A 24,121-nucleotide genomic window follows, 5' to 3' on the forward strand; every position below is an offset into this window, starting at 1 on the left:
TCATCTGGTCTTCCTGCTCCTCCGACACACACACCACCATCGGTTGTGATTAGTACGGCAGCAGACCTGTTGCCAGCATCTGAATCACCAACACCTGTAAGCGAAGTCATCATGGATAATGGTAGTACTGTTAGTAAGGACATTGATGACCTCATCAGTACAGCTGAAAACGTTGAAGTGGAGGCTTCAAATAATTATGCAACAAACACAACTAACAGTGATGACGTCGTGTCTGCATTATTCACATCATCAGAGACACCGAGACCATCATTACCGTCATCGTCAATCACCTCAACAACACTGTTACAATTAGCGGCTCCAACTACGGCGTCATCTCCAACAACTGCACTGACTACAACAACAACAGTGTACCCATCTACTCAACCACAAACATCGGCAACGTCAACTAGTCCTTATCCACCTGAACTCATCATCAATCCTGCTACGACGACCATTGAAGCTACAGCTGCAACTACACCAACTACATCGCCAGAGACGACGAATGCAGCTGCAAGTGCTACGGCAAGCAGTTGTAATGATAACATCTACAAGAAGAACAGCAACGTTGACAACAAAACTTCTCCAGAAAACATTGCATTGTCAGATGAATGCAACCCCAGGAAGTTTGTTTTCATGTTTTTTTTTGTTCTTTTTAATTTTGACGCTCTTCACATTTTACAATCTGAATTTGATAAATTTAATATGGGTTTGAGATTTAAACATTCAAATTTGTAACTCTTTCGCAGTCCATGCATCCTGATATTTGATTCGCTGAAGGGCGACAACAGATACGACGTGGTCAACATACTCAGGCAGTTAGTTCCTTTCTTAGTTTCTATTTTTTGTTAATTTATTTTATTGATTTTTCCTCGTTGTGCTATGCAATAGATGATAGGATGGAAGTATTCATGATTTAGTGAAACATTCAAGTTTCATTGCAGCTATTTGCAAAGCATGCAGCTCATTCTTGATTTTATGGATAGGATAACCGAAACATTTAATCTATGGCTTCCAACTTTTCTGTCGTGGATCCGGCACATCCATCATCATCTTTACACTCATCATCGACTCTTCATCCCACCTCCCAGAAATCTCACCAGCCTGTAACATCTCCTAATTATGACCACAAACAAGATGGACAACAACATCAACAACAACAGCCATCATCATCCTTATCATCATCCTCATCCCCACAACAGCAGCCGGCAGTCCATCCATCACCTCCAGCTTGTTCTGATTGTTCTGATCTGCTGTTGAATAGAGCTAGCTATGTACAGTTTACAGCTCTTTTCCCATCCATTTCCTCCCGTTAATAATTAGAATCATCTTGACAAAACATTCTCACTTCACAGGTACTTGCAAGTGGAGTGGAACCTCAAAAAGAGAGATGTTGAAGGAGAGAGAGTATTTGATAGGATCTCAATGAAGGGTTTGTCAAACAGCATTTTTTTAATGTTTGTCATTTGGATATGTTTTCTAACATTTTTGGCTGTGATGTTTTTTGCTATATTTTCATTTGAAAGTTTGTTGTTGTTCATGTTGTTGTTAGTACTTGTTGTTGTTACTGCATGGTGATGTTGTCGTTGAAGTTATCATTATTGATAACGTCGTTGTTGAGGCTATAAACGAATACTGCAGGTTCCATGGTTAACTGTCCCCAGCAGCCAAACTCCTCCGATTGTGGAATTTACGTCCTTCAATATGTTGAATCATTCTTTCTGGTTAGTGGCCTTTGCTTCATTGTATTAATACTCTTAAATATCATTTATTTTTCAATATCTTAGTTCGACTTTTTTCTTTTCATTTATTCCATTGAAAATACTATTATATCAAGCTGTGCTAATGGATGATGTCCACCTGCATAGTAAGACTTTCCTCAGATCATTATTCAGCCTCGGTGTTGCACTCACACATTCTCCACATCTCTCTCAATATATATTGGCATGTTTCTTATAATGTACACTCACACATTTCACCATCTCTCCAACCCACACACAGAATCCCATATCGGACTTCACACTTCCTCTGGTTCTTCCAAACTGGTTCACCAGCAAGCAGGCCATGTCGAAGAGATTGAGTCTGAGCAAGTTGGTCATGAAGCTCCAACGAGATCTCAATCCGACACTCAAGTATAATCCTGCTATGAACGGCTGCATGAACATTAAGCCCATTCTGTCGGATGAAGACGATGACGACGATGATGAGGAAGATGATGAAGTCGTTGATGCCGTTGACGGCAGCAATGATGAAGACGATCCTGAGGTTTATGACGACGACGATGACGATGAGAACAGTGATTCTTTTGACAAAAATTCCTGCGAAATTAAAATAAATAGTAGCAGAGACGACGACGATGAGGATGATAGAAAGGAAAAAGAGAACTACGTTGTCAGCAGTCCTGAGAAACAAGATATTATCGATGATGACGCTAACGATGACGATGTTGCATCTACTGGTGCAAAAGTCATTTCCAGCATGAGTGATGTCGGCAGTGCTTGTGGTGACGAGGAAAATATGATGATGGATTGTGGCGATGATGATGATGATGATGAAGCTCCAGCGAACGATGATGATGATGACGGGGATGGCCGTCTTAGTGATGATGACTTGAAACTGGACATAACAAAATCGGATGATGTTGGTGCTGATGATGTTGAGCAAACCGATAATAAGGTACGGATTGACGGAGATGGTGAAGATGACGATGACGATGATGGTGACGATGACCATAAACGTTCAAATGTTCTTGAAAATAACGATGACGACTCAGCAAGTATGTCAAATGATGCCAACAAGGATGACGGTGGTGTTAAAGAAGATGCCGTACCTCAGATGACCGTTGTTTCAAATTCTAAGATTGTATATGATGAGGACGACGACGACGACGAAATGGATACTGGTGTTAATAATGATGAAGATGTTTTAATTCGCTAGGTGTGTGTGTGTGTGCGTGTGACGTGCTGTTATCACAAAACTGTCCTAATTAATTTTTGATTAAATTAAAATTAATTATTGACTTCTTAACTGTTTTCAAATTTTACGTCTTCTTCATCTTCTTTAGGAATAATTATGACGTCTTCGATTATTTATACCACCTCACATTTTGCATCTATCGTTTTTACATCCATTCATCTGTTTTGCATTGGTGGATTGACTGACTGATTGGTTAACTGATTGACTGATTGGTTGACTGATTGGTTTACTGATTGACTGACTGCTTCTTTTATTCATCTGTTGGTTTGTTTTCTCATAAAGGTAAGAGCGATGTTTTTATGGGATGATTTTCATGGCAGTTGCATGCTTGTTTGCTGAATTTTTTGTAGTAACCATCTGTTTATTCTTTTAAAGCTTAGAACTTCGTAATGTTAATATGAAATAATTTTGCTTGGTGTGGTTGCTAACCTGCTAATCTTGTCGATGTTAATGTACGCTGTTAGGCCTGTTAGTATTCTGGCATGCCGCAATTATATTGATTAGTAAACAAACGTAAGCCGATATGAGTTAATGATAGTAGATTAAGTAATTAATTTGCTGTTATTAGTTAGTAGTAATAATTATTAATTGGAATGATGCATAATCCTTATATTCGCATTCAACTCATCACACGTTTTGTTGGATACTCAAATAAGAAGCTATTACTTCATGTAAGGAAGGTATGATCTTTGTATCTTTACGTTTAAAATGCTTCGAAATTACAAATTCATTTCATCATTATAGTTGATTTTATTATTATTATTATTATTATTGCACTATTATTGTAAGTCAGATATTTTATTGCCATTGTATTTCGGTGAATTTAAATGTCTAAGAGTCATGTTACTGAGTTTTAATATGATAGCCATAAATTTGTTCCTGGAAGAAATGTGATGCAGACAACGGCCTCCACATATTCCAATTGGTGTGTTTTAACTTTATGCCATCTTGTGAAGATAAAAATTCATCAAACATACATCATCATCATTATTTGACGTGCTATCAACATAAACATCATGATTCTGGTTATCGTTTTTTCTATGACTTTATAGGTAGGTATATTGTGATTACATTGTTTTTTAATTTTATTTTAAGAATTGTAACTAAATTGGTTTTCCTGTAAATTAAAATATTACATAGTTTGATGATAAGGCAACGGTTTTTTTTTATTCTAAACTTCATATCTTGTATTTGAAACCGTATGTGATTAATAAACCTAAGTCACAGTCTGACTTTGAAATTTGTTTCAAATAACAGGATAATTTAACAAATGTCCTAGTGTGTAAGATTAATTTGGTGCCTTATAGTAAATATAGCACCCGAAATAAGAAATACGAAGTGGAATAAATGAGAGTTTTATGCTTACGAAACTAACTTGTTTTAAGTAATAAATCATTAGAATGAGATTTGTGTGTTCTGCATGTTCTTCCAGTTTGAGCAAAGTTTGTTACAAATGATTCTAAATGTATGCTAGTCGTTCTGGTTTAGTACACTATTTGAACCCTCATCCATTTGGAAGGGAACTGCACGTACGGATTAAAACTACGTAGAATGAAAAATTAACAGGAAGGCAAAGATCATCGAATCTTTTAAATTGTAAACTTATAAATTCAGCGCTCTTTGGTTAATGAAATCGACTTCTTGGATAAGGAAACAATTTTGTTTGTAACTAGAAGCTGCCAAATAGTTTCAGGATGTTTGAGGTGAAGCCATTATATCAAGCCCGGACACTATTCCACTAATTTTAAAAATTAAATTTCAAGATCTTAAAATTTTAATTATTTCAAAGAAAAATGTTTTTTGCCAAAATTTATGACGAAAAACAAAGTGATCAAAATGTTGAACTATGGTTATGTAATAAATTATATTATATATAAATTTAATAAATATATATAATAAATATTTAATAAACTTGACTAAAGTTCAATAATTTCCTAAATTTCACGCCGTCCTTTACAGTTTGTTCATAGCTTAGCATTATTGGGATTGTTGCTAATACTCCATTTTCGATTCCTGACGGACACAAACTCCAGCCAAGTAGCTTCAGCGACCATTCAAATCAAGTATTACTTACGGTAAATACAGAATGAGCACAGTTTTTAAAACAGAATAGGCGAATTTTTGAACTGGATTATTTATGAGGGTTAATCAATCATTAAGTCAGCCAATCAACTTATGTGAAATGTAGTAAGATTTGATTCGTATATATTTATATTATATATTTGTTAACTAATGTCATAGAAAGACCGCGAAATATCGAGAAATTTGAATGTTTTGTTTGTTGGAAGTGAAAAGTCCACTCTTCGTTGCTTCAACAACAAAATAAATGCAATATGACGGAGTTCGTTCTCAAATTAATCCAAATATATAGCTAAGAATTGTTACAGAATATATAATATTTAAAAATAGAAAATCTAGGCAAATATATTTTACTAGATCATTGTTATCCAACACGTGATATTCTCACTTAACGTTATCGCATTTCGAATTGTATCTAAATTTCTGCGAATTGCTAATATTAGAAAGATAGCAATTAAAACCAAAATTTGGTGACAGTAATGGAACAGCTTTATAAAAAAATTTCGAGTTACGGCTTGACGCGACGTTTGAATGAAATTTAACTAGCAAACTATTGAAACCCCCGCACGATGAAATGCAAATAAGCTGTCACTTTGATCGCAAGGGAGGCATCGGTTAATTGGCGCTAATGATTCAATCAATCACGTTTAGTTAGACTCGAGAAAGGCAGACTTGAACAAAAGAAGATTGTTTGTATCAACTCTGTGTTTGAGGCTTGTATCTTGTGCTGGTGTGTAATGTTTGTGTGAGATGTGAATGGCCTGGTGATGCATAGTTTTTTTCAAATGACATTTTATCATCTCATCAGTTTGCGTTTGATAAAGGTATAAACGAAATGCTGTCTATAAAACATTGAACAGACTCCAACAACCTTGAAAAGATTTCACAGATGTCGGCTTGGTGCCAATATATTTAAAAATGGTAATTTATCAGAAAAATAAAGAAACAAGTATGTGAAATTCAAATTAAGTCTATCAACTAAAAACTATTCCACCTATTTCTAAACTTGTCAAAAAAAAACCCTACTTATTTGGAAACAAAAGTTGTTGAAGTGTTTTTTTGCTAAGATGCTGTAATATTTAAAACGTTTATCAAACAAAATATGAATTGCAAATAATAACACATTTTTTGAGAAATCTTTGCCTCCAATATTTAGGAAAAACGCACAAATGATTTGACCGTGAAACTGCGGCATTTGTCTGCAGTAGAGCCAGATTTCTTTGAGGAAGGACAAGCAGATTAATATTGAAAGACTACAAATTGTTTGAAATTGACGTGGTCAAAGTTTTTTAATGAGTCAAAACTCAATATTCTAATAACATAACAGAAAAAACTTAATGAGCGCAGGTGTACAACCCACAAGCCCAAATCCCCAAAAATTAGTTAATTAAATGAAAGCATAAATTGTTCAAGTAATAATTAAAATAAATATTTACAAAATGTAAAAAATATTTTTAACTTTTTGTCTTTGATTTAATTCGCAGCTCTTGCTTACATTAAAAAAATTTTCTACTTTTTAATATACGAAAACAATTTGAAATGGACAGGCAAAAAATGGTGAATGGTCGATCATAATTTTACGCAACCACCAAACGAGATAACGCAAACAACTCTCATAGGCTATCGATGGAACGGATCATTGTGAGCTATCGATCAAATATTCTTAGGCAAAACTCTTACGCAACGATGACTCACGCATAACTGTGGCTTCAAATTCATCGATCCGAACAAGCAAAACTTCAAATTTAAATTAAATAATTAAATTATTAATTTCAAATTATTACTATCCAATTCTTGATTCTTGATTTTTGAATTCTTGGCCTTTTCTGATTCCATTACGTCTTTTAACTCAATTTTGTTTGTAATTTACGTAGAATGAAAACCCGTACATTTCTACTGTTTTTTTTCTGGCTAATAAGTTTTATCTAAATATCTAACCATCTGTCCTCTCCATTTTTCACTTGCCCTTGTATATAAAAATTAATGTTTTCAATTTAATTCTCTTGGTCAGAAACAGGCAACATTACTAACACAATTAAAAAGTAAGCAACACGACAAAGCAACATGTGAACGCGCAAACGTTTGTTTACAAAGATTGAAATGAAAACAAATTAACAAAACGTGAAACAGCAACAAATACACTGAAGCATTAAACATAGCTAGTAACAAAACAACTCAAACAACAGACACGAACAACAAACAACCAGCACGAACAACAAACACGAACAACAGCAAACAAATACAGACTTGTTAGCAACCACCACCATCACACCCCCACTGAGGTTTGTTATTTATGCCCTGGGGGTAAACTTTTTATTTGTTAGCAAGTGCTATATACTTCTCATCATATGTTACCGCCGATATAAATAAACATATATATATATATATATATATATAAATAAATAAACATATATATGTATATATATATATATATATAAACATATATATATATATATATATATACATATGTGTGTGTGTGTGCGTGTTTGTGTGAAACAATGAAATGTGTGGTGTGTGTTCTTTGTTTTTTTTTATTAGTAGTCATTTTTATAAAGATAATTATCGACTAATAATTAACAAAATATTTATGTATGTCTGTGTAATATGCCTATCTAGTAAAAGTATTTATATAATTGATTTTCAATATAAGCCTCTTCATTTTTATGTTAAATCGGACTTTTATCGTAACAAAAACTTTAATTGGGTAAATGAATTGTTTGAATTTATGGTCTAACAAAATCCCAATCTTTTCATTTCTATCAAAATTGTTGAATGAATGATTTTGTTAAACTCTTACGTTTCGCTTACACAGAAAATATGACAACGTAATATTCAGCAGGTTGGAAACTTCGTTAGGCATAAAAATTACGATTAATATAATGCTTAAAACAAGAATAATATTTAGCCTAATGCTTGCAATGCAAGCATAAACCTTCATACAAAACAACACACACGTGTAAAAAATCATGCAATATGCACATGATTATAATTTGCTGTTTATGCAAAATTATTATTATTGCATAATTCTTCTTCTCTAATTTATCAGATTTCAATGGAGACCGAATGGAATGTATTTTTAAATGAAACCCGCATGTTATATATCAAGAGATCACATTTAGCTAAATACGTACATTTTAATTGAAATATGTATAAACACAAAAAAATACATAAAAACAAACAAATATACTCAGACAAGCACACAAAATGCACACAAACACACGCACACAAACTCACACAAACATGAGAACACACAGTGAAAGTAGATATAGACGTAGAAGTGAACTGGACAGTTAATTGAATATGGGTCAATGAATGATGTTTGATCATAGGAACATCACCACTTTGTTTGTGTGTATTTAAGTTTCTGTATGTCTGTATCTTCACGTATGTGTGTTCATTTGGTAGTTTGTATGTGTTCGTGTTTGTGTGTGCATCTGTTTGCATGTAGGTATATCTTTGGGTTTTTTGCGCATCCTCTTGTATGTTTGCATTTGTTTGTATGTCTGTCTGTATGTGTATCTGTATGCTAACAAGTTAGTAAGAAGTTTTGAAAAAATTCATACTATTAACGTTTGCAAAACAGAAAAACAAGAGTTAAATCAGACAACATCACAAACAACAATAATATCAACTACAACAACATCAACAAAAACAATGAAGTCAACAACATTAACAACAACATTAACACCAACAACATCTACAACATAAACATCAACAATAACGAGGTTGTATCGAGAATGGGGGCATGCTAAATGGCTAAACCTATCAATCATTCCTATCCTCTGCTCGTCAAATATCACACACACACACACACACACACACACACACACACAAACCACACACACACACATACACACAAACACACACACATACATCATATACATACTAACCATACACACACATACACACACACACACACACAACAACAACAACAACAACAAACACACATACACACACACACACATATATACATCAAATACATACTAACCATACACACACACACATACACACACACACAGTTAGTTAATCACATTCACCATTTATTCATTCATTCGTTTATCAATCTTTTATACGTTCACTCTCTCAAACCCCCATTAAATCATTAATTCAATCATTTTTTTGGTTTATTTGAAATTTTTTTTTTCATTTAAACGAATGATATTTTAATTATTTTATTCTTAATTTATTTTTAATTTCGTTTTTTTTAACAGCCAATCAAGACACACACACACACACACAATCACAGCAAATATTGATTATTGTCTCCACCATACGTTTGTTAAATATGTACCATTTTTAAATAGAAACATTTATCAATTCAAAATCTTTTATTGAATTAAAGCATGCATCCAACATAAAATTAACTTTACTGAGAAAACTAATTAATTATTAAATTTAATACCTGAAATAAATAACCACACAAAACAATTACATCAACGAAAATTTAATAATAATATATAATAATAAGAATAAAAAAAATAATAATAAAAATAATATGTAGTGATATATCAGCGATATTTAACAGTTTATAATACAAATAAGATTGAAACGACGAATTAAGATAGATGTTGTTGAAGTACAAAAACATAAAAATAATGTCAATTAAAGATTAATATTGCAACGGTAGGTTAGTGATGCTGTTTTCTTTGTTGATGTTTTTGCTTGCGCTGCTACATAAATTGTTGTCATTATGAATTTCATTTAAACTGTTTACATTGTTGTTGTTGATGTTATTGACGACGCTGTTAACATTGTTGCTGTTGTTGTTGATGTTTTTGTTTGTGATGACGTTGCTGTTGATGATGTTGTTGTTGATCACGTTGACATCCATGCTCGAAGCTTTGTGTGGTTGGGTATGCTGGATGAGGCCAGGGTATCCGCTGTACAGGTACATGTCATTCATTCCGTTCATATCGTACGCGTTCATATATTTCGATCCGTTATTTTCAGTGTCTTCATCTTCGTCATCTTCTTCATCATTTCTGTTATTTATCATGAAGTTGTTGTTGAAGCTGTTGTTGTGGTGGTTGCGGTAGAGATCGTAGCTACTAGAAGCGGATGTATTGTTTCTGTTCATATCCTGCCAGTAATAATCGTTCGCCTGTTTCAGCGTGGCGTTTTGCAAGGCGTTGTTCTTTTGGATGACGTAGGCCACTGTGTTTTGTGACGTAGTTTCCGGGAGACCGAGTACAATTCGTTTTTCTTTCTGTCGTCTGTTGCAGAACCAAATTCGAATGGTTTCACGTTCTTTTTGCAGGTTGTTTGCTATTTTTGCGATTTCACGGGCTGTCGGTTTGTTTTTCATCCGAAACTCGTTCTCGAGAATCTTTCGCGTCAAGCTGTCAATGCTCGTCCGTTTTTTTCTTTGTTTCGTACAAAACTGGAAAGCTGACGCTGACGACGACAGTTCATTTGGCGGCGACAACACCAAGCCGCTGCTGTTGTTGCCACTGTTGTCGTTTGTTGAAGATGACTCTTGATGCGATGCCGATGAACTTTGCAAGAAGGACGAAGAAGCCATTAAGTTGCTTCCGTTGCTGAAATTGTTACTTTCCAGTGAATTGTTCAGAAGGTTGCTACCTCCGCTGTTATAACCGTGGCTAACACTGCTGTTGTTGTTGTTGCTGCATCCGGGATACATGTCGAAAGGTGGCATGTTATTGTTGTTGCTGCTGCTGCCACTACTCGGTGATTTGGCGTCCAAATTATTTTTGTCTACATCTTCGAGCCACTTTTCCATGAGAGGTTTTAACTTGGTCATGTTTCTAACGCTCAGTTGCAAGGCTTCGAACCGGCAAATGGTTGTCTGGGAGAAGAGGCTGCCGTAGAGATCGCCAAGCGTCTGACCGACGTCTGCTTGCGTGTAGCCCAAACGAATGCGACTTTGTTTGAAGTGACGAGCAAAATCTTCGAGTTCTGGGTAGATGAGTTCAGAGACACTGTTGGGGAGGGTGGATGTACTTTTGACAGGACTCGTTTTATGGCTGCTGTTTGTGTTGCTGTTGTCTGCGTTGTTGTTTGTTGTTTTGTTGTATGTAATGGCCAGAAGCTGATTGTTGTTGCCGTCTGTGTTGAAGTTGTTGTGGAAGTTGTAGTTGCCGTTGGTTGATTTGTTGTCCAGTTCACTTTGATTGATGGCAAGCAAATCTGAAATTTCACAAATGTTCATATTAGTATTATTGTTAAAAATTATGTCATTGTAAAAAACAAATATTATAAAATTTATATGAAAAAAAAAAATCTAATACTATTACTGCAATCAATTTGTGGGCTGTCTCATAGTTTGGCGAGTTACAATTATGTTGTAAATGTGTCATCTTCAGTCGCAGTTTAGCAAGTATTAATGGACATTATGTTCAACGCGCCCATATATATATATATATTTGTGTACATATTATAATATATTATAAATCTGTATGTGTGTGTGTGTGTGTGTGTGTTGGTGTGAAGTTTGTTGTCAATTTCTTGATTTGCAAACATGACGAGCGTTTATATGCATCATTTTCAAATCTGGTACCCGGTCGAATTTCTTAAACAACATATTTTAAATGATTTTAGATTCTGCGGTTTTAATAAACCACAAAAAAACATTTGTTGTACAGAATATTCAGCCCAGTTCAACAAACACACGTAAACAGACAAACACACAGACACACATACACCCAGACGCACATATACACAGACACATGAATTTTATACGTGCGACATAGCCTGAAATAGTCTATCAATTAGGCTTAGGAAGAAGCAATTGATAGCTGTTAATTAGACTAAATTAGTTCTCTGACATCATTTAACATTAAACTGCTCGTTCGCAGTACCCGGCCTACGCAGTGTAGTCCCTTTAAAATGCGCTCTTGTGAGTTTTGGTTCTTTAGCGCAAATAATTCATGGTTACTTGAAGATTAATTTGTTAAAAGTTCCTAATGAATCGATTTGCAATATAAATTTTTGGAAACGTCAGTGACTAGATAGCGAGAGAAAAAAAATTGCTGAAGATTTTATGAATGAAAAGAAGAAAAAGAATAAAATGAAAGAATGAAGGAACAGATGTTGATGCGTTTACAATGTTCCAATGAGAGCCAGTCACTTTTATATCGCCCTAACATTCGCCAGCATTTCACATCCAGCCTAGGCGAATGTCGTTGTTATTCAAATTATGTTGCAGTAATAAGCATAATTTGGTAAATAAAATATTAATTATTGAATTATAGAAAATGTTGTACAAAATGAACCTACCTCTGCTTGCGAGTTTGTTGCAGGATGCATTCAGATGATCGCAACTCATCTGATGTTGCAGTTGTTGCTGGTTGTTCGTGAACGGTTGCTGGAACTGTTGCGGTAGACAAAAAACAAAGTTGTTGTAAGCGTAGTAGTTGTTGACGGTTTTGTGTTGATCATATTTGGGCGTGGAGTGCAAGCAGTTGAAGTCAAAGTTGTTCATTGCAGTTGCTTGTGTAAAATTAGCTGCCGGGTTGTGTGCGTTGTTGTACATGTCGAGTGAAGGAGGGTAGTTGTTGATGTTATTCATGTTTTGTTGCTGTTGTTGTAATGATAAGTGTTGATGTGTTTGGAGCATCTGTTGGAACGGTGGTGTTGTTGTTTTGTCGTTGTCGTATTGCAATGGAGTTGGTTGAAATGTTCCATTCTGCTGCATCGACCTTATCGGAGTTGTGTACAAATTTTGTTGTTGCTGTGTGTCACTTATTGGAGAGAGGTTGTTGTTGTTGTCAATCATGAGGTTGTTGGTCATGTTGTTGTTATTGTTGTTGATCATGCTGTTGTTGTTGAGGAACATTTGTTCAAAACTTGTGAAAGGTTGAAGACTGCCGTCGTTTTGTTTCTGCTTGATGTAAGGATGGTAACGCAGATTCGCATCAGTCTGTCGAAGCGTGGCTTTGTAAGGATTGGCGTTGTAGTTGCTGCCTAATAGTTGATAGGCGTTGGATTGTTGACGCAACATTTGTTGCCACGTTTCGTCATCAGTTGTTAGCTGCTGAGGTTTCAACATTTGCATCTGAGGAGGAGATGATGGTGGGTACATGGTCTGAGGTGATGCCGTTCCGATTGTTGACATTGGAGGAAGATTGTTTAGCATGCAGTTGTTATTGTTGTTTGTTTTGGTGTTGCTTTCAACGTTGTCAATTAATTTTAGTATATAGTTGTTTGCGCTATCCATGTTTTTGCTGGTCTTGCTGTGGTTGTTGTTGTTGACGTTGTCGTTTGCGTAGTTGTTGTAAGCGTTGTAGCTTTCGCTAACGTTGCACTTGCCATAATCGTCTGCATACTTATTGTTGTTGAAGTTGTTTATGTTTTTTGCTATACTGTTGTAATTAGTATTTTTGCTGTTGTTGTTAGTCCTGTTGTGTTTGATATTGTTGTTGGTGCTTGCGTAGCTGTTGTTAGTGTTGTTGATTTCGTTGGCAATGAAGTTGTCATTGTTGATATTGCTGCTACAATTTTGTTTCTCTGAGCAACCCAAAAAATGTTTATTTGTTGATTCAGTTGTGGTGTTCTCTTGCTTCATACTGTTTGATGAATCAAAAAAACTGCCCAACAATAATTTTTAAAAAAATCCGAATTATCAATTTATGAATATTTCCAATATTTCCAAGTAGTCTGTGAAAAAATCTCTTTTATTAACGTTTATAAACTTTCTTAAAGTTTAGTTTACCAAAAATTATTGTTTTATTTAGAGAAAAAATTTACATCTTTTAGCTTCGCCAGTTATCAAACCAGTTATACGATTATATGTAAGATTGATTCAATGTTGCTGACTTATGTTTTCATATGCTCGGAAGATTTATTTTCTGAAATCACGTCCTCAGTTTATATATACCAAGTTTACGATCACTTTAATTACCATATTTCGCATCGTTATCGATGACATCATCATCATCATCATCATCATCATCATCACCTCCACAAACAATAGAAGTGACAGTCCACTTTTGTTAGAACACTCGTCAGCCAATCAGAAGCGATCATTGTGTTATCGATCAATAAATGGGCGGTCTTTGTTTAAATTAAATCTCAACGTCAACCAATAGTTAATTTTTTGGATATTGTTTTGAACATTTTTTCATAAAAATTACAAATTTATATTATTTAAAAAAAAATAAAATAATTGTTTCATAGAAAGCATTTGTGAATAAAACCATTTCATAAGTTCACTTTGTTAAGATCTGATTATGTTAATTGGTTGTGCAAGCCCTTTGTTATATTAATAAAGTAATAATGGAGGAACTGATCAGTTGCTCATTATAGCAACACCTTCACCCTGCTGCGGACGAGATGACTTCAGTTCAATCTGATAAACATAAAGTTCATGTCTTTTTCTCCTTCGTAATTTTCTCCAGACTATCGATCAGCAAGTCTTCGGTCGGTTGTGATGGTGAACTCGTCAACTCTGTCAAACTTTGTGAGATTTGATCATAGGACCAGTTGTTGGATGATGGCTGCGTGGATGTTATTTTGTGATAATGTTTTTAATAACAATTTTTCTTTTGATAACCGTAGCTAAAAAAATTTTCAAAAAATTTATTTTTTGTCTGGAATGTGGTTATGAAAACGAAATAATCAAAAACAAAAATGGAGATGAATTCATTTTTATCACGTGATACTGACATCATTAAAAGTTACAACGTCATCACATTTAATTTAATTATCACATGGCTATAAAACAATTTGCTTGGGGTGACAGGTGATGATGAGTAACGAGAGCCACCTTAAAACTCAAAGGCTTAATACATTTATGAGTCACATCTTCCGTTAAACTTTCTTAATCATCGGCTCAATATGGCATCTCCAGAAATTCGTTGTAAAACAATTAGAGGAATGGCGCGTGTTGTAAAATAATTTGAGGAAAGTTTCAGTGAGACCTGCCGGATGGTCAGACGGGGAAGGAACGAGTGAGATGATTGTACGAGCCTGTCCTAAAAATGCCTCGCTCCAGTACCTCCCACCGAGAACATATTGAAAGAAAACGTTAGCTTGTTAACCAAGAAAATATCAGTTTATTTATTTATTTTAAAACTATTTTTTAAACATTCACAGATAATAATTTTAACGGTCATTTAATTCTCTTCGGATTGGATTAAAATAAATTTAAGATAATCTTGATGAGGTTTATGTTAGGATGTTGTGGAATACTTGATGTGACATGGAAAATTTCATATTTTTGGATGAATTTTAGCCAGAAAATTTTATTATTGTTATTATTGCATTTTAATAATTATAATTTTTTATCAATTTTTTAAAATTTCAAAATGTTGTATTGATACTACCAATCGCTGACAATTTTCAACAATGTAATTGCACAAGTATTATATCTCACACTCATCAGAGAACAATTCAGCCTTTCGTCTGGAACCATAAACTTTAATTATAATTGGTGGTGCGGTAGGGTTAAATCAAACTGATGCAAAAACAATCCTTGCCTATTCATCTATTATACAATGATACATTGCCTGAAATAAATAATACAGCAGAAGAAAATAATACCCCTTTTATATCAAGTATAATAGTAAAATACGGTACAGTTCTTAATTCTACTTAATTTTTTCAATCGTTTTTCATATAGTAGTTTATGTCCAAATCATTATTTTCTAGCCAGTCACATATATTTCATGGTATAAAAAATTATTTTCAAATTATTTCATTATTTACAGACAATTTTTTCTTAAAGGTAAGTTATAGACATATTGAAATATCGTTTGATTTAAAGTTGTCTAGTAAAAAAATAAATTAGACTCAAACTTCTTTAAACTGAAAACGTGAAACAACTTCAAAGTATTATTAAATGTATCATCAAAAATCTTAGTATCCTTAAATGTATCATTAAACATCTATGTATCATTGTTTGTATCATCAAACATCAATGTACAGTGTATGTATCATCAAACATCAATGTATCACTGATCATCAATGTATCGTGTATGTTACGCTTTCTCCTAAGAAAGCCGTGCCAAAATATGTTAGAACCAAGCAATAAAAATGTCACGAGCAATAAAATATTTAACCAACAATATGTTTCCAATTGTTAGGGCTACATTGATTTATTGACTTTTCTGATTGCAAATTATTTTCAAATTAAAAAAATATTCAGTGAAAACCTCAAAATTTTTTGTTGTTGGAACTATCATTTTCTCTTTTAAATAAACCATACACCAGAAATATATAATAGCAATTATATTGAATGATTTGTGATAATTCACACATTTTTTGGCGGAACTATACATTTTTAAATCTTTACAATAAAATGATTTGAAAGCGCCATGCAAAATTCAAAATGACAGAATCCTCATTGGTTTCATTCGCCATTGAAATCTTAAAACAATGCTGGCATGAATAGAATGATGAATGACGATGATAAAATCTTCAACCCACCACCGACCATCCAATCTATCATTACATCTACTTCATAATTTCAAATTCAAATAGGTAGTGTCTCTATTCCTTTTCATGTAGCTGTTACTATGTTAACCCATTTTCCGCTGGCGTCCTTTATAAAGTTATGGCTTGATCTAAGGTTGTCAGTTCAGCCACAATACCACAAATCTTGGCCCCCGTGAAAATTTAAATATTTTCTAAATTTTGGCATCTTCCCATCAAAGTTGTCGAAATCCGCCAAAATTTTCGCTACCTGCATAATACTAGCAACAAATTATAAGCAGCAGGACAAGTTTTGCTATCAATATCTAAAATGTTTTACATTATATCTACTATAGATATCACATATATCCATTATTTATATCTACAATCTCTACTACATCTACCTATTATATTTTATATCTGTAATTATATATATTAACGTGTGCAACAATTGCCTATTGCTCACTAATTCACTGACTTGAACTTTTGAAGAACAAAGTTAACTTGAAAGAATTGGATGGCTGTGTAATTAATGAGAGGTTTTGCATCATATCTGCTCTGCCATCGTGCTTGCTATCTTGTTTGTGGGTTGTGTAACAGATGGGGGAAGGTGTCTTTGAAGTGGTCGGATTCATTTGAATATCGTGGACCATAACTTAATACATAACTTTAATTTTTTTGTTTTTTATTTAATTTTTATTATTATATATTATTATTTATAATTATCTGTAATTATTCGTTATTGTTGTTCTTTTTTTTTTGTTTAACGTACAAAGGTGTTAACATACGAACGTGTAGGTATACAAAAGTAGTACAAGCAAACAAACTGATGAAAATGAAAACATGCAAACATCCAGCGAACATACAATAGTAGAAATATATAAAAGAAAGAACAAACATACGAACGTGCGAACATACGATCGTGCAAACATATCAGTTAATCAACATATATGCAAACATGCGAACGCACATACACACAGAGGTAGCCGCATAGAGGTAGTTAGCGCGTTGTTTGCAAAGATCTTTAGTAATGAGTTATTTATTTGTGTACATATGGTTGACATTTCAACAGATAGTAATCTGCGAGGTGGGTTTATAAACTGTTCACGAGTGCCAATGTCGTCTAGTGCGTTGTGTGGCATGGTTCATAGTTTTGTTGGTTTTGTTGTGTGGTTGGTTGTTAGTTCAATGTTCTGATTGCTAATCTTGCTACGTTGAATATGCGCATTTAGTTGTGTTGTATTTATTGTTGCAGAATTTGTTCAGGTCAGGTTTATTTCTAGGTTAATTTTTGGTAGAGTGTGTATTGTTGTGGAGTGTGATTGATGATTGTAGGGCTGATGTTTTTGTGTTGGGTCGGCCACCACTTTATTTTAGTTGTTCTGATGACACGTTGTTAAACAGTAATGATATTTCTGTGATAAACTTAAAAATATTTTGATTGTTTGATCATTTTTGTTGATAAGCATCGTTTGTCTTGTTACTTTTGTAAAAATTTCCCAGTAAGATAGTTTGTAGCAAAATAAACAATATTAAACAATATAGGACTTGTGTCTTAACAAAATTTTTATTCTCATATGAATAATTTTTAAAAATATAACTGAATAAAAACAAACGAACCGCTGTTTTTTGTTGTTGTTTGAGAAGATGCAACAATACTCCAGGATCAACTCACCAAATGTTGCTTTTCATTTTCAATAAATAATTCCCAAATATCATTGCACACAAATACAAAATATGGCGCTAGAATGTAATTTACGTTTCTGTAACTGATCAAACATTTTGTTTCAAAAAAATTAATCTTAAAAATTATTTTAAAATCGTTATCGTAATTTTACGTTAAAAGATTTAAGGATTTTGTAAAAAATGCAATTCAATAAGCATCATAACCGTCAAAATTATCAGCAATTAAACTAAACAGAACTTTTGCACCAGACTCATGTACTATTATTGATGTTTTGTTTGGTGGTTGTTGGTCGTGTTGTTGTGTTAAAGGACCGCTTACAATGATGACGGTGATGGTGATGATGATGGTGACGATGATGGTGCTAATGATGGTGGTGCTGATGATGGTGATGATAAGGAATATGATGATGGCGATGATTATGATGATGATGACGACGATAGGGATGACGACGATGCTCATGATGATTATGATTATAATGATGCGATGTTTTAATGTTTTCATGTAATGAAGCAATGTTTCAAGGTTTTGTTGTGATAATATGATTATGTGATGATGCGATAATATAATGATGTGCTGATGTAGTGATATAATAATGTAGTAATATGATAATGTAATGATGTGATGATGTAGTGATGATGTCGTTTTACTAGGGACCGTATCGAAAAGCCACGAACAATCACGACTGCTAGTTGTTCGTTCATTGATTATGCAAAATTGAATTTGAATTCATGAATAAATAGATGCAGCGCTTATTGAATATTCAAAATTTTCTCTGCTCTGAAGAAACATGTGTGTTGTAGACAACCACATCAACAACAATAACATCAACAACTGTACTGTATGCAAGCACATCAACAACAATCACATCAACAACTGCACTGTACACAACCACATCAACAACTACAATAACTTCAACAACTTCAGCACCAACATTAACAATAACATCAACAATTATAACAGTAACAACACTGCTAACAAAAGATCTCAACTCAGTTTTAGTAATTAAATAAAAAAACATTAAAAGGTTTAAAAAACTGCTTCTCAACTATCAATGCCAAATATATGTCATAAGTTTTTAGAATACTCCTGGGCATATTAAATGCACAGCGGCGAACGTACACACTGCACACAGGTACACGTTATCTTGATTTGACTTGTACACGCCTGCGTAGAGACAAACAATGATGCAATTGATACAATTGATACTCAGGCACAAGAACAATACATAGACAGAGACACACGTGAACAAAAAATAAAAGACACGCACATATACAAACACACATAAAAACACACGAACGCAAAGACGCACGTAGACACACAAAGGCACATGGACACACAGACCAGCAGACAAACGAAGAAAAGGAGAGAGATGTGCAACGACCCATAAGAAGCAGACCAAACGATTGAGACAATGTGGAGTGCGTGGGATGAAATGATGACCATGATTAAAAGTACGATGGACACACGGAGATGGTGGTGATGATGATCGTTTTTAGAAAATAAAGGATAGTTTTGATTGTGCTGATAGAGAAGATGGGGATGATGACGACAACGACGATGATGATTGATGGAGGAAGTACACGAGGTAGCTACAACGTAAATTGTCGCTATTTTGGTGATCGCTTATTTTGGAGCAACAAACTACGGATACTAAACTCTAGACACAATTGCACACATAGATACAAACTTTCACACACACACACACAGACACACACACAGGCACACAAAGGCAAAATGATGAAAATGCCGTCTGACCTCACTCGATTGATCAAAACTTTAATGTGTGTTTCATCCGAGGACAGCTCTTATAACTGTCTACATAATAACCACCATCATCAACAGCGTCATCATTTAACCACCACTATCATCATTATCATAATTATCATCATCGTCGTCATCGTTATCTTCATCATCGTCAGGTCATCTTCAGCATTGTAACCTTGTAATCGTTCTATTAAAGATAAATATTTGTGTTTTACATGTTTTTTAATGTCTTTGAATTGGGCATGTTGAAATAGTGAGTACACCATTAAAAACCTTTAACTTAATTTTATGTTTACATTTCTTGCATTTTAAATCATTTTAATTCATTTTTACTTTTAGTTCTGTAATTTATTTTACTTTTAATTTTAATTACTTTTGGTGAAACTCTTCCTACTCTTACTTCCATCATAATTTTACTTTTCATCTTGACATAAATACCAAAGTCGACAAAACAGTTCAGTTCAAGTAATTGTTAGCAGTTTATTTCAAAAAATAATTTGCTTTAATTGAATCAAAAAATGTCAAATGCTACCATCACGGGCATATATAGTTTTAAACAGACACATGTGGTTAATGCTTTTCCGTTTCATTTTTCCTTCCAGCTGTCAACATTTTGCACACAAGATAGGTTTGTTCAACATAAGCTTGCAAAGCTCGTGCAGCTAACGGATCCAACGCAACTGGGGCAAGCAGATTAAATTGACTTTCTCTTGGTGTCCAGTGCATGAAAACATCAGAGAGGCTGTCAAATGTTAAATGCTGGACGTCGTTTAAGTTGATTATCAATTGAAATATTTTCTTTTCTCAACACATTATTTTGGTTTAAAATTTTGTCGGCAATGAGTATGAACCGTTTTGCTGGAGGACCATGGTCGTTTGCGTTGGTAGATGGAGGGGAAACAATTTTGATGCCATTCTCCTCAGGACGGCTATGAAGGGACATCTGAAAGCATGCAAGTTGCAGAAACTAGACAAAATTCTTAAATTTTGGCAGCGGAAAATTATTTAAGAGTAAAACTAAGTCATTTTTACCTCAGCATTACTTAACTGTAACCTTTACTTTTCAAAATTAATTTCTTTATACTTCTACTTTTACTCATGTAAATTAAATCCTTTTATTCTTAATTTTATTTTTATTTAAATAAATCATCACTGGTTGATGTGCTTGCTCCTGCCCGTTCATTACTAAATTAGTAAGTTTTTTATTTACGTAATAAATTCATTTTTTTAAATTTTGTTAGAAGGAGTATTATTCCGATTTCATGTAATCAGTGCCCCGTTTCATATGAGTGCAAAATAATAAATTAATTTGTGTGTTGTTTTTCTGTTCATTTACTCATTTTTTCAAAAGTCTCACTTTTTGCTTCCATACGTCGATCAGTTTTTTTATCCCATTCATCCATCCTTGCATGCATCTATTCGTCTATTCATTCATACTACTCATCCATCAATCTCTCTATCCATTTATATATTTAATAACTAATTAATTACTCCATCCATCCATCCATCCATCCATCCATCCATCCATCCATCCATCCATCCATCCATCCATCCATCCATCCATCCATCCATCCATCCATCCATCCATCCATCCATCCATCCATTGATAGCAGCATCTGTTATGGGGGCGTGTTATACTGTCCATGATTGACATGTACTTGTTAGGCGCGAGTTTGAATAACTAATGAATTAAATAATATTTTTCAGCTGCTTGTTTGTTGTTCGTTTCGTAGTCAAACTTTCTGTGATGTTTTTACACGTTTCAGACACAATTTATTTTGGGAAATGTCATACTTTTACAAAACTATAACATTTTTTTCAAATTTTCTGCCTTATTATTTCTACCTAACATTTAAATTTCAATTGATCAGACGAATTCTTAGCCTTATCTGATCGCTAAGCTGACATTATTCATTACTCTGAATATAACTTACCGCTAAGTTTAGCTCAGTTTCATCGTATATGAGACGACAATTCATCATTATTTTGTATGGATTTGTAACACTCACGATTCAAATTTCATGATTGATGCACTGAGAGCTGTAGATGGCAACTGATTGACGTGGGACAGGACTTAAAATGTGTGCAGGCTCTGGAGCAACAAAAAGTGGAGTTGGATTCTAAAACAGTTGGCAGCTCATTTTTGTGATTTTGACATTTTTAATCATTCTAGTCAGTATTTTAACGACAAAAATATGAAAATATCATAAAAATACAAAATAATTGGATTTTTTATCTATAGAAGGTGGTTTTTGAAAACGGCTTTTGATTAATCATTGATGCGTTGTAAGCAATAACTAACAACAAAAGTTACTTGCTCAAACTTTTTTCAAAATCTTCTTCATTTATTATAAACCAATTGTTGTTTTTGATGATTTATTACTTTGTCTTGTTTGTTAAAAACCTGTTAAATAGCACTATATCGAATAAATAAAAAGAAGAAGAAATTATTTGAATATACATATAGAGTTATACATTTTTCTAATTCGACACATTTTATTCCAAGTAACAAATTATCTATTATGTTATTAATATAGTGTTGAAACAAAAACGCAACTCATTAACTCAAAGTGCATTTAAATCCTTTGAAATAAAAAAATAACTCAAAGTCTTGGGAACCATGACGTTGTAAAACTCCAAAGTGTGAAATATTAAGTGATGGTGTTTTTCCCCTTCAGCACCTCCATACTTTTTTGATTTGATTAACCAGATTCATTTTTGGATCTGAATAAAAAATGAGAAAAATTATTCATTGAAACGAGATAAAATACTACGTTTGAATTTGTTAAATATTCCAAGCAATTTTCTTTTAAACATAATTATCAACAATTTAAAATCTTAATAACAACAGTTTATAATGTCATAATTAATATAATCCATTTTTTTATTTTTAACATAAATTTAGTTGAAGTTTGAAAATATTCTCCCAAATTTATTTGCCAATCTTTTGACTTGACATGCAAGATTATTTTTATAAATTTTATTGAAAATTATTATTTTTGGTTATTTATTTGGTGCATTCCAAAAAGATATCCCAATTGGGAACTTCACCATCTGCCAGCCTGGAGACGAGACTCCACATCGTTTCATCTCAGCGCTGTATTGCTTACTACAAAGTAATATTTAAAGAAAATTAGATCATCTATCTATATAAAAGAACAAAAACGCGTGATTAGATTGTTCTGGTTTGCGAAGTGTGCAAATCAAAAGTCTGGCGATAGGATAAAGAGTTACAAATTCATAAATATTTCCATAGATGTCAGGCAATTTTGAATAATTTTGTTGGACTTTAAAAACAAATCTTAAATTTAATAACAACTTTCAGTTTAAAACAAACCCTAAATTTTATAACAACTTTCAGTTTAAAACAAATCCTAAATTTTATAACAACTTTACACATGCCATCCAATTTTCATAATTTTTTCATAAAAATAACTAAAATAGCAAAATTATTGAAATCGGTGTTTTATTTGTTTATGAAAAAATAGGATTTCACCTTTCAAAGAACAAATAATAATGTGAATTATTGCAAAAAGTTTAGTTTTTGAATTTAGTTCATTTGCTTGTTGACTCTTCTGGAACTGGAAGTTTGTTCTGAGCCACTACAAATTGTGATTCATCTAATTGTTTGCTGACAAATGAATTTATGTACAATCGAAACATCTACCAATAACGACAATTATTCTAAAGAGCAAATGCGAATGAACATCAATTACATGCGATGTGACCCAGTTTCATTCTCCGAGTCTGATTGTTGTCCCACGTCCGTTGAAAATAGGTTGCGTGTTGCAATTGTATGTTGCTCATGTACAAAATGCATTTGTGCATACAAAATCCTCTAAACACGCAAGAAACATGCAATTATTCAGCCACCCAAACGTTGCGAACTTGTTTATGTTGTTTACGATCTTCATCGCTTCTGAAATGCTTGTTGGCGTCGTTTGTTACAACGTCATGTAAGCATACGTGTGCTCTTCTTCTTGTCTCTGGTTCGTATTGCCAAATGTCAAAGTTTTTTAACTAAGCAAGTTTACATTGCCATTAAAATTATTTTAATATTCAACAGCGAAATTGTTATAAAATTCAGTCAAATTCACTACGTGAGGTTGCCATGAATAAATGCTCGCACAACTTCGGAATTGTTTAACTAACGAATATAAGTATGAATAAAAATTCATTGAAAAATTGTTGACTTTTTGGTAACTTGCAAGAAACGTGTTTTGTTGAAAGACTTCATCACGTCAAACA

General features: G+C 33.4%; 4 protein-coding genes across 4 annotated transcripts; 2 read left to right on the forward strand and 2 right to left on the reverse strand.

The window, feature by feature from the left end:
- Positions 1-747: 747 nt before the first annotated feature.
- HELRODRAFT_152398 (hypothetical protein) lies at positions 748-2,103 on the forward strand (the record flags this gene model as incomplete). The annotated part of the gene is made up of 4 exons (XM_009024722.1): positions 748-815; positions 1,353-1,429; positions 1,639-1,721; positions 1,999-2,103. Coding segments are annotated over 4 exons (333 nt in total), but the record flags the coding sequence as incomplete, so codon positions are not given.
- An 8,140-nt stretch (positions 2,104-10,243) lies between these two features.
- HELRODRAFT_135367 (hypothetical protein) lies at positions 10,244-10,969 on the reverse strand (the record flags this gene model as incomplete). Its single annotated transcript, XM_009024723.1, has 2 exons — positions 10,244-10,440; positions 10,735-10,969. Coding segments are annotated over 2 exons (432 nt in total), but the record flags the coding sequence as incomplete, so codon positions are not given.
- Positions 10,970-14,375: 3,406 nt separating this feature from the next.
- Positions 14,376-17,075, reverse strand: HELRODRAFT_162551 (hypothetical protein; the record flags this gene model as incomplete). Its single annotated transcript, XM_009024724.1, has 3 exons — positions 14,376-14,507; positions 14,827-15,041; positions 16,901-17,075. The coding sequence occupies 3 exons, from the start codon at positions 17,073-17,075 to the stop codon at positions 14,376-14,378; spliced, it is 522 nt and encodes a 173-aa protein (XP_009022972.1).
- A 1,821-nt stretch (positions 17,076-18,896) lies between these two features.
- HELRODRAFT_162552 (hypothetical protein) lies at positions 18,897-19,516 on the forward strand (the record flags this gene model as incomplete). Its single annotated transcript, XM_009024725.1, has 2 exons — positions 18,897-19,107; positions 19,413-19,516. 2 exons carry the CDS (start codon positions 18,897-18,899, stop codon positions 19,514-19,516), a joined length of 315 nt encoding a protein of 104 aa, XP_009022973.1.
- Between the last annotated feature and the right edge of the window lie 4,605 nt (positions 19,517-24,121).

The sequence above is a fragment of the Helobdella robusta genome (assembly GCF_000326865.2).
Source record: "Helobdella robusta unplaced genomic scaffold HELROscaffold_4, whole genome shotgun sequence".
In the NCBI taxonomy this organism is placed as follows: Eukaryota; Metazoa; Annelida; class Clitellata; order Rhynchobdellida; family Glossiphoniidae; genus Helobdella; species Helobdella robusta.